Genomic DNA, 16,734 nt, shown 5'->3' with positions numbered 1-16,734 from the left:
TTTTATGGGAAAAGATTCAGTATAACATGTATTTTATACATTTATATTCCTGCTCTTTCTGGGCTTTGAAGTCCAGGAGGCGGTCCCATCAGTGATTGACAGCTATCTCTATATACACTGTCATAGGGGAAATGAGCAGAGATATAAATGAATAAAATACAAGTTTTACTGATCTTTTCCCATAAAACTATACATCACTGTGCTCAGCTCCTCCTGCTCTATAGCCTGCAGCTCAGACACCATGTTCAACGTGACAAGTTCCCTTTAAGGACTCTGTAGAGCACCTTCATTCATGGAAGGCTGTGGTGGTCAACGATCAGACATCACTTTTCTATGACAGATCAGAGGATGATTTCACTGGATTCCCCCTTAAGGCCTCATGCACACGACAGTGATGTTTTTTGGCGGTCCACAAACCGCGAATCCGCGAAAAAGAAAACGGAAGCCGCCCGTTTGCCTTCCGCAATTTACGGAACGGGCGGCCCATTGTAGACATGCCTATTCTTGTCCGCAAAACAGACAAGAATAGGACATGCTATATTTTTTTTTGCAGGGCCTCGGAACAGAGCAACGGATGCGGGCAGCACACGGATTGTTGTCCGCATCTTTTGCGGCCCCATTGAAGTGAATGGGTCCGCATCCGAGCCGCAAAAACTGCAGCTCGGATGCGGACCATAACTACGGTCGTGTGCATGAGGCCTTACAGTTAAAGTCCTGCAGTTTTCACAGCCACAGAAGATAAACTTTAAAAATAGTCCATTCCTGTCCCTCCTAAATATTTTGACATGTAGGCCTATTAGCGATGCCTCATTTTGTGGGTCCTTTAAGTAGAAATGTCCCCCTGGCAGCATGTGAATGTTGAAGTCTCCACTTGTGAGCTCCTTCCAAACTGTAAGCAAAAAACACAAGGAATAAATATCTTCAACAATTGCATTTTACAGTTTAGTATTCCAGGGTTCTGCCCCCCAAAATATGCAATGAAGGGAGGATGACATTGATTGTTATATGAGATTAGAAAGGTCTGTTCTTTACAAAAAAAATAAAAAATCTCATCCAGCTATTTAACTGCCAAGCTATAGACATAACTTTCCCAAAGACCACTGTTTTTAAAAATTTATTTTTTTTCCAGGAGTAGAATATCAGGATAGGTCAGCAACAACTGATCGGTGGTGTCCGACTCCCGGCATCACTACCTTTCATTTTCGTAGCAGTAGTGAACTTTTCCTTGGCCAATGATGTCACGTTCATCGGTCACAAAGCCTATTTGCAGCTTAGTGTTATACAAGTGAAAGGGTCTGGGCTGCAATACCAAGCACAGCCACTATGCAATGTACGGCGCTGTGCTTGATGTGCTCACTACAATCACTTCAAAGAGCTGATCGGTGGGGGTGTCAGAAGTCCGACTCCCACCCATCAGATATTGATGACTAGCCTGAGGATAGGTCATCAAAAACAAACAAATATATATTTTTTAAAGTTGGTAACCATAGAGACACATAGGTCTGCATAGGGGCTATGAACACAAAACAGTTGATTTTAGCAATTAATAAAATGGTTGGAAAGGTGGACATAGCCTTGTACTGTAGCCGACCCCAAGGCAAACTTACCGGCCAAGTCACGAGGGATGTCTTCTGTCCCATCAAAGCACGTCAGGCCACAAGTAAGGGGAGGGGAGGCTGGCTTATCATAGCTGCGGAGTCAGAAAGATCATTCCTAGTAAGTATCTCATACAATGACACAGACACAGGTCCTCTTAAAATCACGTTAAGGGCCCCATTTTGCTCTGCCTTTGTTTTATTGTGCACTTTATGTGGTTTTTAGTGTTTTATTTTGCAAAACAAATATTTGAATGGTTGTTTTTTGTTCAAACGCTTTTTTCCCCCTACAAGAGAAGGGGATGAATAACTGTCAGAAAAAAAAAAAAGGCAAAAGGCAAAAAAAAAAAAAAAAAACCAAGAATTGGGAAAAATACACCGTGAGGCTTGTCTGCCCTGTCTTTCATATCTTCCATAGACTTTCAAACTAACATCTGGAAACCGCATTTATATTTTTTTTCCAGCAAAAACCACAATCTACATAAGGGAATTCTGGGGGGAACTACAGTATAATAAGAACTCACACATAGCTATCAACAACTCTCAGATCAGCTTTCAGCGGCGGGAGGAAGAGCTGCATGGCTTCCTTGTTCTCCAGAATTTCGGGCGGCGTTCCCCCCGCGGTAGACAACCACTTCAGAAATTCTTCGTCGTTCAGCTTAGATTTTTTTTCAGATGAGTAACGAGATACGGCCTACAGAGAGCAGAAATATTTATAATGTTTTTTTAGGATTAAGCATTGCAAGAACCCCCTACCATCTTAGAGAGGTTCACAACCCTTTACAAATGATGGCCTATGCTAGTATCTGATCATGGCGGTCTGACACCCACCGATCAGCTGTTCTGCAGTACCCTCTGAAGCCCAAACCACACAGCTCCATCCGTTGTGCAGGTAGGTGACGCACGGCTCCAATTCACTTCAGTAAATGGGAGCATTTCTGATGATGAAGCTACTGCAGAATAGCTGTCTGGCAGGGGCGCGAGGTGTCGAACCCCTGTTGATTAAATAGTGATGGCCTACTCTCAGAATAGGATCGGCCATCAGCGTTTGGTGGGGGTCTGACTTCTGGGACCACCAGCGATCGGTACTATTAAATGACAGGCCTGAAAATCCTGAATCCTCTTCATTGTTTGCACAGACATAACAGCTCATCAGATTCAATGGGCTGATTGGAGGGGGTCCTGAAGGACAGACCCCCAGGATCCAACATCGATTGCTTATTCTAAGAATAAGGTTTGTCTGGGAGAAATCCCTTTCATTTTCCTCTTAGTATAGAAAATGCTAGGACAAAGGCAGCAGGCAGGGAGCGGATGGAGGGTTAGAGGGGTACCAAAGTAGACTTGGAGATACTGAATGGATCAGTAAATTAAGGGCTTGTTCACGTGACCGTTGGTGTCCCGTTCCCGTATTGCGGACCGCATTTGCGGATCCGCAATACACGGGCACCGTTCCGTCGTCATTCCGCATCACGGATGCGGACCATTCATTTCAATGGGTCCACAATTCCGGAGATGCAGAACGGAACACTACGGAAGCACTACGGAGTGCTTTCTGGGGTTCCGTTCTGTGCCTCTGCACCGCAAAAAGATAGAACATGCTCTATCTTTTTGCAGAACGGAGGGATTGCGGACCCATTCAAGTGAATGGGTCTGCGATCCCCATGCGGCTGCCCCACGGAAGGTGCCCGTGTATTGCGGACCACAGCACAGGCACGGGCTTCACACGGTCGTGTGAACAAGCCCTAAGTCTGTATATTAGAGTCTGTTCATTAAAGGGATTTCCTGGGAGTTAAATATTGATGAGCTATCCTCAGGATGAACAATAAAGATTAAAAAATAAAAATACAAAATTAAAAAACAGAAATAAAAAAAAAGAAAACAGCACATCCAAACTTGTGGAATTTAAATCCAGATGCGCGTGCACGCTTCTCCGTTTTTTTATTTTTTTCATCTTTATTGTTCACATTACCTTTGGGGAATTTTACCACCCCCCTGGAGACGAGCACCCTCTACACTTATACTAAGGAGTGCTGTTCATCTTCGACTATCCTCAGGATGGTCATCAGTATCAGATCTGTGGTGGTCCGACTCCTAGCACCTTCGCCGATCAGATGTTCCTAGCACCTTCGCCGATTAGTATCCCAAACGCGGCACCGTACACTGTATAGTTGAACTGCTTCGTACTGTAGATCAAATGGATTTGAGCCGCACAAAGGCCATGTGAAACGAATGGAAGTGACAACACAGGCCGTGGAAGACAACAGCTGATTGACAGGGGTGTCGGGAGTCGGTCCCCCACCGATCTGATATTAATTACCTATCCTGAGGAAAGGTCAGCATTGGCCCAGCAATATTTGAAAACCCCTTTAAGCCACGGAGGGTAGAGCTTACAGACAACCCAGTTCTGAAGGCAACAACCCACAGCATGAACGTGCAGAAGTTCCTAACCTAGCCGATATTTCTGTCTCTCAGACCTGAATACCAGTTAGAGGTGACGTCCTGACAAGACCACCCCAAGTATTGTCAGAGCATCCCTGCATAAACCCTAGGTTCAGTCCCTCCAACACATTTCACAGTAGCTCATCAGGAAGAAGATGAACTCAACTCATTGGACGTTAAATGACAGTGTCTAAAATCGAGGACAAAACAGGAGGACATCGCAGTGGTGAAAACAAAATATTACGCTGGCATGAAGTAGAACATCAGTGGCCGCATATTAAGTTGGTCGACAAAGTGGGAAAGACAGGACTGGGAGACAGTCTCAACTGATGCAGACAATGGAGCAGGAACATTTTCCCCCGAAATAAATCTTATGTAGACTTTTTAGAAATGGGTGGGTGTCAATGATTTGAGTGACTGATGTCCTCAAGATTGGCAGAATCTTTAATACAACAGAGGTCTATCGCTTTCCAATGACATAGGACATGTCAGAAGATAAGGTTGACCTACATCAGCAGATAGTGTACGGATGATATCTCTGTGGCCATGGCTAAATGTTTGCCCAATATGCTAATCCTACAAGTTGGATAGACAATGTGGGTCATCCTGAACCTTTCCTATCCTAAACGTGGCCACGCACAGAGTAACATCTTCTGAATCCGTCAAGTACGCCAATGCGTATGGGGGACTCCTGGCCCTTCCCCAACAGATGATGTCGGGAGAATGAAGAATCAGGGATGTGGAAAGCCACACCCGATCCTTTTGCGGAGCAGACTGTGCACGTGTACAGGGCTTGGGTGTTATGACCCTTCAGCTGACAGCTGAATATATTAGGGACTACTCAGGTGTTAGCGGTTTTACACCTGTGTACAATGGTATATTCTCATGCGGCAGAAATATCTGCTACCGTCCCATCCATCTGAACGTAGCTTCTCAGAAATCTATGCACACAATGCAGAAACATCCACAGTCAGATGCATTGGGAGATCTACTGTGTGTGAATGTCCCCTAAGACTCACATGAGGCGCAGGCGCTCCAGACACGAACATATGCACGGGCTCCAGACCATATTTCTCCTTAAGTCTAAGTGCGGTAGCAAAACTAGTGAAGGACCCAAAGCTGTGAAGAAAAAGAAAACAAATCATAAATGCTTCCGACCGTCAGGAAAGTGGCAAATGTGATGTACGATGGGCAGATGCTAACAATGGACACATGAAGGAGCTGGAGAAATAATCCTGCCATGCGCAGCACAAGCTTCCGCCGGACTCTAGAGTTAATCGCACAATGCGGTTTTATTCTGTTAAATAGATGAAGACTTCATAAGACGACATGGCTCTGGATGATGAGCTGACACGGCATCGGAAGCAGTGACACAGTCCTGTAACACTGCCGCAAACACCCTGTGGCCGAAACACACCCATGACAGCCATTTGTGGCCAAAACCTAAGGGGCCACTGCCATTTATACTATCTAGGGCTCCCGGATTACATCCACTTAAAGCGGACTGTTTTAATAGCTACATGTATCCCCCATGTAATACCAATTCTGGAGCCTCTATTCCTATGTCTCTATGTTGTGCCATTCCTTTATTATTTCTACTAGAAGTTATGAATGTACCCTTACTGCAGACTGCTAGCAAGTCAGAGGGGTGTTACCAGTTGGGGGAAGGTGTCGCTGCACAGTCTGACAATCGCAGCACTGATTGGATAGAGTGAGACTGTGCAGGGACACGCCCCCAACTGGTCACCACCCCTCAGTACCCTTACTACACACTGCTAGCATTTCATTCACTGAGAGGGGTTATCCAAGATTTACTAAAATTATGCAGAGAGCAAGGGGCAGTGTAACATTAGAAAAATAAAAAATCCTTACTCCCCGTTACAATGTCCTATCGGTCCTATGCTGCTCCTCCAGTGCCCACAACTCCGATCCTCGTTCACATGTCACGTGATGCTGTAGCCAGCCAGTTATTGGCTGTAGCGGGCACGGGAGCAATGAACGTGATTTAATTAATACAGGCTCGGCGGGGATCGGAGCAGAAGGGTGGGAATGGCGGGACATTTTAAAGGCGAGTAGTTTTTTTGGGGGGAACGGGGGTTTTCACTGCGCCTTGCATAACTGAGGATGATTGGAGTGTTCATCCAAAGGAAAAATGTCTGCCCCCATAATAACTGCTTTAACTCAAATTTCTCTAGTGCTTAGCGCTTCATAGTGAAAAGTATGTGAACCCCTGATCAGCACATCCATCGTCCTAAAACCATGAGTACTAAGTGGAATTGGTCCTTGCCTTTGATGCTATAAGGCCTCATGCAAACGACAGTATCCGTTTTGCGTTCTGCAAAATACGAATACGGTCCGTGTGCCATCCGCATTCTTTAGAGGACCTATTGACTTCAAGGGGTCCGCAGTTTGGACTTTCCGGACCAGAACAGGACATGCAAAACGGACCGCAAAACAGATACGGTTGTGTGGATGAGGCCAAAGGCTGTCTTTACATGGGTTTCTTGTTTCATGCATTTTTGCAACCATGTGGGGGGGGGGGGGGGGGTGTATAGCGCAATGGTCGAGCATTGGGATACCCTGCTCCTCAGAAGTCTATGGAGATACACAAGCAGCAGAGCATGCTCACTCCGTGTATGTGCAGCGCACTGTGTGCATACTTGGCCATCGCTTCATACAGCTCCTACCTGTCACAGAAGATGTCCACAGGAGGGAGCACTGGGTACGGAGGTCCCAAAATATAAAAGATCAATGGAGGTCCGAAGGGTTGGACCTCTACCGATTCAACATTTACCAGATATTCAACTTCGAAGAATGGCTGCAGTGGCTGAACCCGGTAACAAGGAGGGAGGTCCATATACTTTGGCCACCAAACAGGACATCAGCAGCTGCTCTTGTAGGGGGCAGACTCTTCACGGTTAATACACCACACCATAACCATGGACGTCACTCAGCTCCTTCTGATAGGTCCATTGAATGTGATATCAGAACTACTTACCTGTGGCCGAAGAAAGCAAAATTATTTTCCTGCAGTTGCGGTAACAATACAGCAGCCACTTCATCGACTATTTGGTCCATGCTGGTAGAAAATGGCTCTGAATACCGGGACTCTCTTCCTGGAAGGCGGATTGAGCAGACTGGAAAGACAAGTAGTCAGATAAATCACACACAGTGCGCCTATACGCGGTGCGGTCCGGCTGGGGGTTACTACTAATTGTCAGGCTGCACCTGTACTCGCCATATGAAATAAAGGGGGGCACCCGGCAGTTAGCAGTAACCCACATGAGACGTGTGCAGCCGTACTGTACCATGAACGAGCACCCTAAGGCCAATTATATAGGAAGGGTTAAAGGTTTTCCAGGAGTACAATAATGATGACCTATCCTGAGGATCTGTTATCAATGTCTGATCGATAGGACTCCGACTCCTGTCACCCCTCCGCTGATCAGTGTCTGAAAAGTCTACGGCGACAAATCGCAGGGTCCGACCAACATTAATGTAATGTGTATGACAGGCTTAAAAGGGTCTTCCACGTCATCAGTATCTGATCGGTGGGGGTCTGACACCCGGGACCCCCACCTATCAGCTGTTTGAGAAAGCACCAGCGCTCCAGCCCCACGCCTAGGCCACATGACCGATGAATGCGATGTCACTGGCCCAGGAAAAGGTGTGAGAAGGCCACGGCACTACTGCGAACACCGGTGCCTTGTCAAACAGCAGATCGACCAGGGTCCCCGGTGTCGGAGCCCCACCGATCAAATACTGATGACCTATCCAGAGGCTAGGTCATCAGTATTAGGCCTCATGCACACAAACTTTTTTTTCCGTTTACGTTCCGTTTTTTGCGTTCCGTATACGGAACCATTCATTTCAATGGGTCCGCAAAAAAAACCGGAATGTACTCCATATGCATTCCGTTTCCGTATTTCCGTTTTACCGTTCCGTTCAAAAATAGAACATGTCCTATTATTGTCCGCAAAACGGACAAGGATAGTACTGTTCTATTAGGGGCCAGATGTTCCGTTCCCCAAAAAACGGAATGCACGCGGACCGCAAAATACTGAAAAAGCCATACGGTCATGTGCAAGGGGCCTTAAAGTCTTGGAAAACCCCTTTAAGGGCTTGTTCACACGACCGTGCCATTTTTTGCGGTCCGCAAGTTGCGGATCCACAAAAAACTGATGCCGCCCGGGTGCCTTCCGCAATTTGCGGAACGGAACAGGAGGCCCATTATAGAAATGCCTATTCTTGTCCGCAAAACAGACAAGAATAGGACAGGACTCATAATTTTTGCGGGGCCACGGAACAGAGCAACGGATGCGGACAGCACACAGAGTGCTGTCCGCATCTTTTGCGGACCCATTGAAATGAATGGTTCCGTATACGGAACGCATGCGGAACGCACAAAATGGCCCGTATACGGAACGCAAAATACGTTCGTGTGAATGAGCACTAAGGGTACGGAGAAATATGGCGTATATGCGGCACATTTGCTGCAAGTAAATCCACAAATACAGTAACTTGACATGCGGAGTGGATTTTAAACGACAGCATGGTAAATTGAGGCATGTTCACATGGTTGTATTAGCACTGAAAATGTAGGGGCAGATGTACTAATACCGGAGCTACAAACCCAGAGTTTGAAAAATAAATGAGCACAGCACACCAACTTTGTGCAGCGTTGGGCGCACGTCTCCAGGCGGAGTGGTAAGCATCCCCAAAGTTGATCAATTGATCCACATCAGTAGAAAAAAAAAAAGAGACAGCACGTCCTGTTGGAAATTTATTCCAGATGCAACGTTTCGGCTGGAGACCTTTATCAAGCACTACAAACCCAGTCAGCATAAAGTCTAAGGGCGCAGAATGTGCCAAATTTATTAAGAGACACAGACCTCCTAATAGGCCTGGCACAATGCCAGGCTGTCCGAGCGCTAGAAATGTAAAGCTGTGAAAGCTATGAGCTGGCGTAGGTTTGAAGTATCATTTACTTTTACATTTAGGCCCCTTGCAGACTAGCGTTAGTCCGCAGCGCAGCTCCCGTCCTGACCTCCCGTCACTGCCGTGGTCACATAGCATTATATTGATTTATGATGCTATGTAATCCTTACAGTTCTGGAATGTATTGGATAACACTGGCAGCATTATGTCAATGTCATCTAATACATTCCAGAACTGTAAGGCCTCTTTCACACGGGCGTCAAGTTTTTTGCCCAGATAAGATGCGGGTGCGTTGCGGGAAAATCCGCGATTTTTCCGCGCAAGTGCAAAACATTGTAATGCGTTTTGCACATGCGTGAGAAAAATCGGCATGTTTGGTACCCAAACCCGAACTTCTTCACAGAAGTTCGGGTTTGGGTTAGGTGTTCTGTAGATTGTATCCTTTTCCCTTATAACATAGTTATAAGAGAAAATAATAGCATTCTTAATACATAATGCATAGTACAATAAGGCTGGAGGGGTTAAAAATAAAATAAAAATTGTAATCCACTTGATCGCGCAGCCCGGCTTCTCTACTGTCTTCTTCTTTGCTGTGCACAGGAATAGGACCTTTGATGACGTCACTGTGCTCATCACATGGTCCAATCACCATGGTGAGGGACCATGTGATTGGATCATGTGATGTGACGTCACCACCGGTCCTTAGCCGGCAGCTCAACATTACAGAAGAAGACTGTCACGGCTGTTTGAGAGTAACAAGAGCATACACAGTAAAAAGAGCTACTGACCGGACCCAAACTAGGGAAGATAAAGGGTGACCCCTGTCAGACCCTCAAAGCTCTCCCTATGCTGCTAAAGCACATGCCCGGATCCAAATGGTGGAACGAGGCATGCCCGCGTACCTAAGACTGATGACCACTGTAACCACTACAATAGTGGAAGGGGCACGGCCACCGGTGCCCTGCTCAGTATATGGAGGGAACCGTGGCCACCTCAGATCCAGTCAGAAAATAACCAGGTACACAACAATGTCTGCACACTTAGCTGAAGGAGCTGCAGCCGCAGAGAAGACGGATCCAAGGACAGCTGGCAATATCCGGAGTGCTTGCTGCAGCAGAACACAGGTCCAGTGAACTGATAGCTTACAAGTGAAGATACTCAAGCCAGAGCTACAACTGAAATGAGAAATATAATCCACGCCCTACAATAGGAGGAGGGGTGATTTAAAGGCAGGGAAATCAAACGCAGGAGGAACAGCTGGGAGTAAAGACCTCATCACAGGGGCGGAGAAACAGAACAGTGAGAACACCTCCAAACTCTAAGTGACATCATCACAGGGGTGGAGAGACAGAGCAGTGAGAACGTCTCAAAGCTCTGGTAGTGACAAAGACAGAGATCCGCAACTACGCGATCAAGTGTACTCGGTGAGTTAATTTTTTTTTATTTTTAACCCCTCCATCACTATTTTACTTTGCATTCTGCATTCAGAATGCTATTATTTTCCCTTATAACCACCTGGTCCCCTGTCCCTGCCTACTTGCACCACCCGCCCCAGGTGACGGAGCGCAACTGGGCGACAGTCCCTAACCTACTAAGTGCAAGCAGAGAGAAAGAGACAGCAGGGAAGCGGACAGCCACTGAGAAGTAACACTAAGTGGACAAGAGGTAGAACAAAAACGGAAGGCGAGGCGGGTCAACTAGCCAAGGTCAGTCCAGGAGGTCACGTCAGAACAAGGGAAGAGTCAAAGACAAATCCGTAAACAAGCCAAGGTCAAAATCCGAGAGGTAGCGTCAAGGTACAGGGAGCAGGCAGAAGAGGTGTCAAGAGGCGGATCAAGGGTCAATTCCAGAGGTAGCTTAATAACAGTAAAGTACACAGCCTATAGGACGAAAATCACAGGCAACCTGTGGCCAGCAGGTTGCCTGTTTAAATAGTGGAGGGAAGAGGTCATGTGACGTGGCCAGTGTCACATGATCCCTCCTCCCTGACAGTAATTGAGCTGGTCCCCATGGCAACGAGGAGCGTCGGCCGTTCCTGCATGAGGATTGCGGCCGAACGTCCCGCTTCCTCCGTCACCATGGCAACCGGGACGCTGCACACAGGAGAGCGCAGACAGGAGACGTGAATTCCCTGGCTGCCGCGATATCAGAGGCCGACGGCGGCGCAGGGAACAGGAAGCCCGCCGTCTGCCTCTCGTAACACGGAGCCTATAGACTATAATGGGGTCCGTTAGGTTTCCGCTCAGAAGATGATTTTGGAGCGGAGACAAAAGTAGTGCATGCAGGACGGAGATTGAAAAAAATTAAGGTAAAAATCAACTTCTGTCAGCTGCAGGGCTGGGAGGGAGGGTGACTTTCTCCCTGCAGCTCACGCTCAGACAGCACAGTGCTGCTGTCTTAGAGTGAGCTGTTCAAAAGGACACGCCCCTGATCCAGTAAAGGCCACTGTTAAAGGGGCGGGCCCCAGTGGAGGTCACTGTCAAGGGGGTGGTATGCTGTGAAAGTCACTGTTAAAGGGGAAGGCTGCTGTAAAGGTCAAAGTTAAGGGGGTGGGCTGCTGTGGAGGTCCAATTTTAAGGGACAAGGCATTGTGGGGGGGTCAGTGTTAAGGGGTGACGGGCTCTGGAGGTCACTGTTTTGGGGGCGGGGTGCTGTAGAGGTCACTGTTATAGTGGATAGTGTTGATATCTTTTAACGACACACACAAACATTAAATGAAATAGATTAAATATACCCGAGCGAAGCCAGGTCCTTCAGCTAGTTTTCAATATAATACAACTGGATCTGTTCTGAACGAATTCAGTCTGTTGTATTATTCAAACGGATGCGTTTTCCTGCGGTTTTGAGATCCTCGGCCAGATGTCAAAACAGGAAAGGAAAACGCAGATGTGAAAGTAGCCTTATGCAGTTTTCTGTTTGAAGTGGATTTTGATGCGGTACTTAGGCCTCCCATCGATTCCTCATGGGAACTTCTGTGTGGAAACTGCATGAAGAATGAACACATTGGGGGAGATTTATCAAAACTTGTGTAAAGGAAAACGGGCGGCCTAGATGCCCATAGCAACCAATCAGATTCCACCTTTCATTCTTCAGAGCTCCTTTGGAAAAGGTGGAATCTGATTGGCTGCTAGGGGCAACTAAGCCAGTTTTCCTTTACACAAGTTTTGATAAATCTCCCCCATGGCTTTTATTTTTTTGGCATTATGGATTTTAAATCTGCTCATGGAGAAAAAACGCTCTGCATGGTCTACAGAGAGAATTTCTCACTGAAAACAATGGAAGGTGATTTTTTTTTCATGGATTTTGGTGTATGGAAAATGTGTGGGTGTGCCCTTATGTTGCACATTTCACCCTTTGTTAGGACTCATGCACACGACCGTTGGCTGATTTGCGGTCTGTAAATTGCGGATCCACAAAACATGGCAGTGTGCATTCCGCATTTTGCGGAACAGAACAGTTGGCCGCTATATGGAATAGTCCTATCCTTGTCCGCAATGCGGACAATAATAGGACGTTCCATTTTTTTGCGCCACGGCCATGCAGACACATTTTTTAAGGCCCCATTGAAGTGAATGGTTCCGCTTAAGGGCTGCAAAAAAAAACGGAACGAACATGGAGAAAAAGTACGTTTGTGTGCATGAGCCCTTATGGAGAGGGGGAGATCTGAGGCAAACCTGCAGCATCAACAAATTATTAATTGCAGCAACAAATGATGCACCATTTGGAACTGTATGGATTTTGCTGCCGTGGAATTCCAGCAGATCCGCTAGTTAGACAGCGATATCCCCGCTCTTGTACTGCTGCATCACTAAACAGATTTACATTTCAGGACTCCAGGAAAGCTGGGTGACCCTTGCAGGACCTAAGGGTAGATAATTGCAGATAACTAATGCGGCAGAAGAGGACAACTCCGGGGCTAGGGGCGATGAGACGTGGAATGAATTATTGCCGCTCGCAGGTATTAAGACCCACTAAACGCCCTGATCTGAATACACTGGATATCTTGACCTGAGACCTTGAGCGGCAAATGGTAGCGTTGCACAGGCCAGCATTGTGTCCAGCCGAGGATATACGGCAGATGTCTTTCACTGGGAAACAGAGGGTTTCTTCTCTGCTGGAGAGATATGTGATGTGACCAGCACACCAATGCTGAGCACAGGGTGCCAAGTCCACGGCTTGCCTTTGTTTCCTATGCTAATGTTGGGCCCCCGGAGCCCGAGTCATTCTGTTCTTTCACCGGAGAGCTCTTTGAAAAGCGTCTCCAGCTTCCCTACCCCCAGAATTGCCAGCTCTGAATGCCGATATAAAGTTACACAGACAATGGCTTCTCCATGGAGCTCAGACATTGTGCCCTGGCTCCAAACACTCTGGGCCTCATTTATCAAAAAGACTGTCCTGATTGCCCATGGCAACCTATCAGAGCGCAGCTTTCATTTTTCCAGAGCAGCTGAAGACAAGAAAGCTGAGCTCCGATTGGTTGCTATGGGCAACACAGACAGTTTTGAAACAATGCCCTCCGTGCCTAATGTAATGATGTCCTCTTATATGTAAGAATGTAATATAATTTGGCCTGCATGTAAGGTAACCAGTGCACCCTCCCCATGGGGCTAATTTCAACTGAGTCTGTCCCCATTTGCCCCACTATAGGACAGATTTATGAAACGGTCTAGAAGGAAAGCATCTATTGCCCATAGCAACCAATCCCAGTGCAGCTTTCATTTCATATTCTGCTCTTGAAAAATGAGATCTGCGCTGTGATTGGATGCCATGGGTAACAACGAGTTACCGTTTTAGGCCCCGTTCACATGGTGGAAATTCGCCATGTATCCTGCAGCACAGACCCTTCAGGTTTCTACCTAGCGATTTCATGCTCACGGTTTAGCCTCATTTAATGAAATTAAACCACGACCCGCTCGTGGTTCAGCCCCAAACCTAAATAAAATTAAACTGCGAATGAACACCCGCTACAATTTCCAGCGCCGTCTCTGCGGATGTCTTGCCAAGAAAGAAAGAACGTCTGTTCTGTGGCGTGGTTGTGTAAATAAACCGCGGTCGCATAAAGGACAGCATGGCCTCCCATTGAAAACCATGGGAGGCGGATTCCATGTGACAACCGGGCGGCTTTTTGACACAGAGTCAGTACTAATATCTGCCTGCAAAAAAGCGAGTGTGAACGGGTCCTAAATCTGCAAAGCATGACACGTGTATGACATAGGTGCCAACTGTGCTGAATTTGCAGGGGCTGTCCCTAATTTTCAGTGACAATACCAGCAAGTTTAGGCTGCCCTGAGCTGAAAAGCGGGTGGGGCTATGGTAAGTCCGGCCCATAAGTGGGCATTCCCTGACAGGTTTAGGCGTTCCCAGGGTAGGCCTTAAATGCCCCGAATTTACAGTCGGTAACTATGGTATTAGCACCGATTTTAGTCACAACCTAAGCTGCTTTTCTGCATTTTAAACATGGCAGACCCCAGAGCAGGAGGGTGGGAGGCAACAACAAACATAAAAGGAAGGGGTTCAGGTACGCTTCTAGTGTGGCGCTGGTTTCTGTTTCATCACAGACAGCCGTTTCATATGGAGCCTTTGCAAACAGCCAGACATTTGCCCTGCAGGCGAGACCAGAGAAGTGGACCCCATCTATGACACACATATGCTCCAAGAAGGGGTGTGGACAGTTTAACCCTTTTAAAGGGCATCTGTCAGCAGTTTTGTACCTATGAAACTGGCTGACCGGTTACATGTGCGCTTGGAAGCTGAAAGCATCTGTGTTGGTCCCATGTTCATATGTGCCCGCATTGCTGAGAAAAATGAAGTTTTAATATATGCAAATGAGCCTCTAGGAGCAACGGGGGCGTTGCCATTACACCTAGAAGCTCTGCTCTCTCAGTAACTGCTGAGCCCTCAACACTTTGATTGACAAGTCCAGGTGTGATGATGTTTTCATATGAACATGGGACCAACACAGATGTCTTCAGCTGCCAAGCGCACATGTAACAGGTCAGCCAGTGTCATAGGCACAAATCTGCTGACAGATGCCGTTTAACTGATTGGAAAATCATGGCTGCTGTCTACAAAAAACAGCTCCACACCGGTCCATGGGTTGTGTCTGATATAGCAGCTCAGCTTCATTGAAGTGAATGCGGCTTAGCTGCAATACCAAACACAACCTGGGTGCAGATGAGGCGCTGTTTCTGAAAGCAGCCATGTTTTTCTAATCATGCACAATCCTTTAAGTTTTTGCGCTTAAAGGGAGTTCTGTTTTGGCAATCCCTTTGCGTTAGAAGGGTCCCCAGATAATAAGTTGGCATTTAAGCCCTACCCTGGGAACGCCCAAACCTGTCAGGGAATGCCCACTGTCCCACAGAGCTGGAATTCGTCAGCAAGTGTTCAATTAAGCGCTGCAGAAGGAGTAATGAACCTTTACTAAGCGTCCATTATACTCTTTGTAGCCGCTCTGTAGTCTGGTGGAAACATGAGGGTTTTGTATTGGGGCCCCCATCTAGTAATAACCTGCCAAACTGTGCAGCTGCAAAGTTTTCTTCAGGACTTTAAAGGGGTTGTGCAGGGGGTTTATAACAGTGCCTTATCCACGGACCCCGACTCATCAGCCATGTGAAAAGGAGGTGGCGTTCATTAAAGGGGTTATCCAGTAATATATAATATGACCTATCCTCAGGATAGGTCATCATTATCACATTGGAAGGGGTCCAAGTCCCATCAGCTGTTTGGGGAGCCACTGCGCTCTGGTGAGCACATCCGGCTACGGCAGCTTTCCAAGCACAGCACCGTCCATTGTATAGTGGCAGTGCTTGGTATTGCAGCTCAGGCCCATTGACTTGAATGAGGCAGAGCTGCAACTAGGCCATGTGAACGATGTATAGTGACGTCACTGGCCTAGTAAGAGGCTGCTGCGCTTAAAGAGTGCAGACCTCTAACAGCTGATTGGTCAGGGTCCCAGGAGTCGGACCCCCACAGATCTGATATTGTTGACTTATCCCTTCCTATAGGTCATCAATAAAAAATCCCTGGATAACCCCTTTAACTATTGATGCTGCATCCTTAGGACTCAGACTGACGAGGGTCTGGCATTGGAATTACACTGTGTAGTGGCCGTGCCTGGTTACTGCAGGGGAGTGCGATAGGTTCTGGAATAAGTCTTGAATTAGTCCTTGCATTCACAAGCTGCAGCTCAAGAACCACTGCCGCTGACCCACCACTACCGCTAACCCACCACTGCCGCTGAGCCACCACTACCGCTAACCCACCACTGCCGCTGACCCACCACTGCCACTGTCTGTTATACTGTACTGCACTAGAGGTTTAGCAGCTGCCAGTGGTGTAACTACAGGGGAAGCAGCTGCTTCAGGACCAGAGTGTAGTGGGGGCCAGGTAGCAGTGTCTTTTCAAGTACAATTCATGCCAGGCGGGGCCCCCGGTGTCACTGTATCTGAAGGGGGCCTGGCCTGACCTGAACTGTACTAGAAAAGGTGTACATACCAGTATGAAGGACCTTTACAATGCAGTAAAGATAGGCTAGAGGACCTTTGATGATGTCATTATGTCACATGATCGAAGGTCCTTTAGAGACATCAGAGGACAACAGAGAACCTGCAACCTGTAAGTAAATAAGTGTATGTGTATATGTGTGATTATATGTGTGTATATGCATGTGTGTTTGTGTGTTTATATGTGTCTATACGTTTGTGTGTGTCTGTGTATATGTGCAAGGGACCGTCGTTGACGGAAGGTATGTGTCACTGAGGTT

General features: G+C 47.1%; 1 protein-coding gene across 1 annotated transcript in view; it reads right to left on the bottom strand.

Moving 5' to 3' along the window:
* Nucleotides 1-611: 611 nt before the first annotated feature.
* The window catches only part of OLAH (oleoyl-ACP hydrolase), a 44,578-nt gene continuing 28,455 nt past the window's right edge, over nt 612-16,734 (bottom strand). Inside the window, 6 exon segments of the mRNA XM_044294939.1 lie at nt 612-793; nt 795-889; nt 1,608-1,690; nt 2,120-2,289; nt 5,054-5,153; nt 7,033-7,171. Coding sequence (XP_044150874.1) covers nt 746-793; nt 795-889; nt 1,608-1,690; nt 2,120-2,289; nt 5,054-5,153; nt 7,033-7,171 — 635 coding nt within the window. The 3' untranslated portion in view covers nt 612-745.

Source organism: Bufo gargarizans, chromosome 5 (genome assembly GCF_014858855.1).
Source record: "Bufo gargarizans isolate SCDJY-AF-19 chromosome 5, ASM1485885v1, whole genome shotgun sequence".
Classification (NCBI taxonomy): domain Eukaryota; kingdom Metazoa; phylum Chordata; class Amphibia; order Anura; family Bufonidae; genus Bufo; species Bufo gargarizans.
The sequence above is the reverse complement of the archived record's forward strand: the minus strand, read 5'-3'. Positions and strand labels throughout refer to the sequence as shown.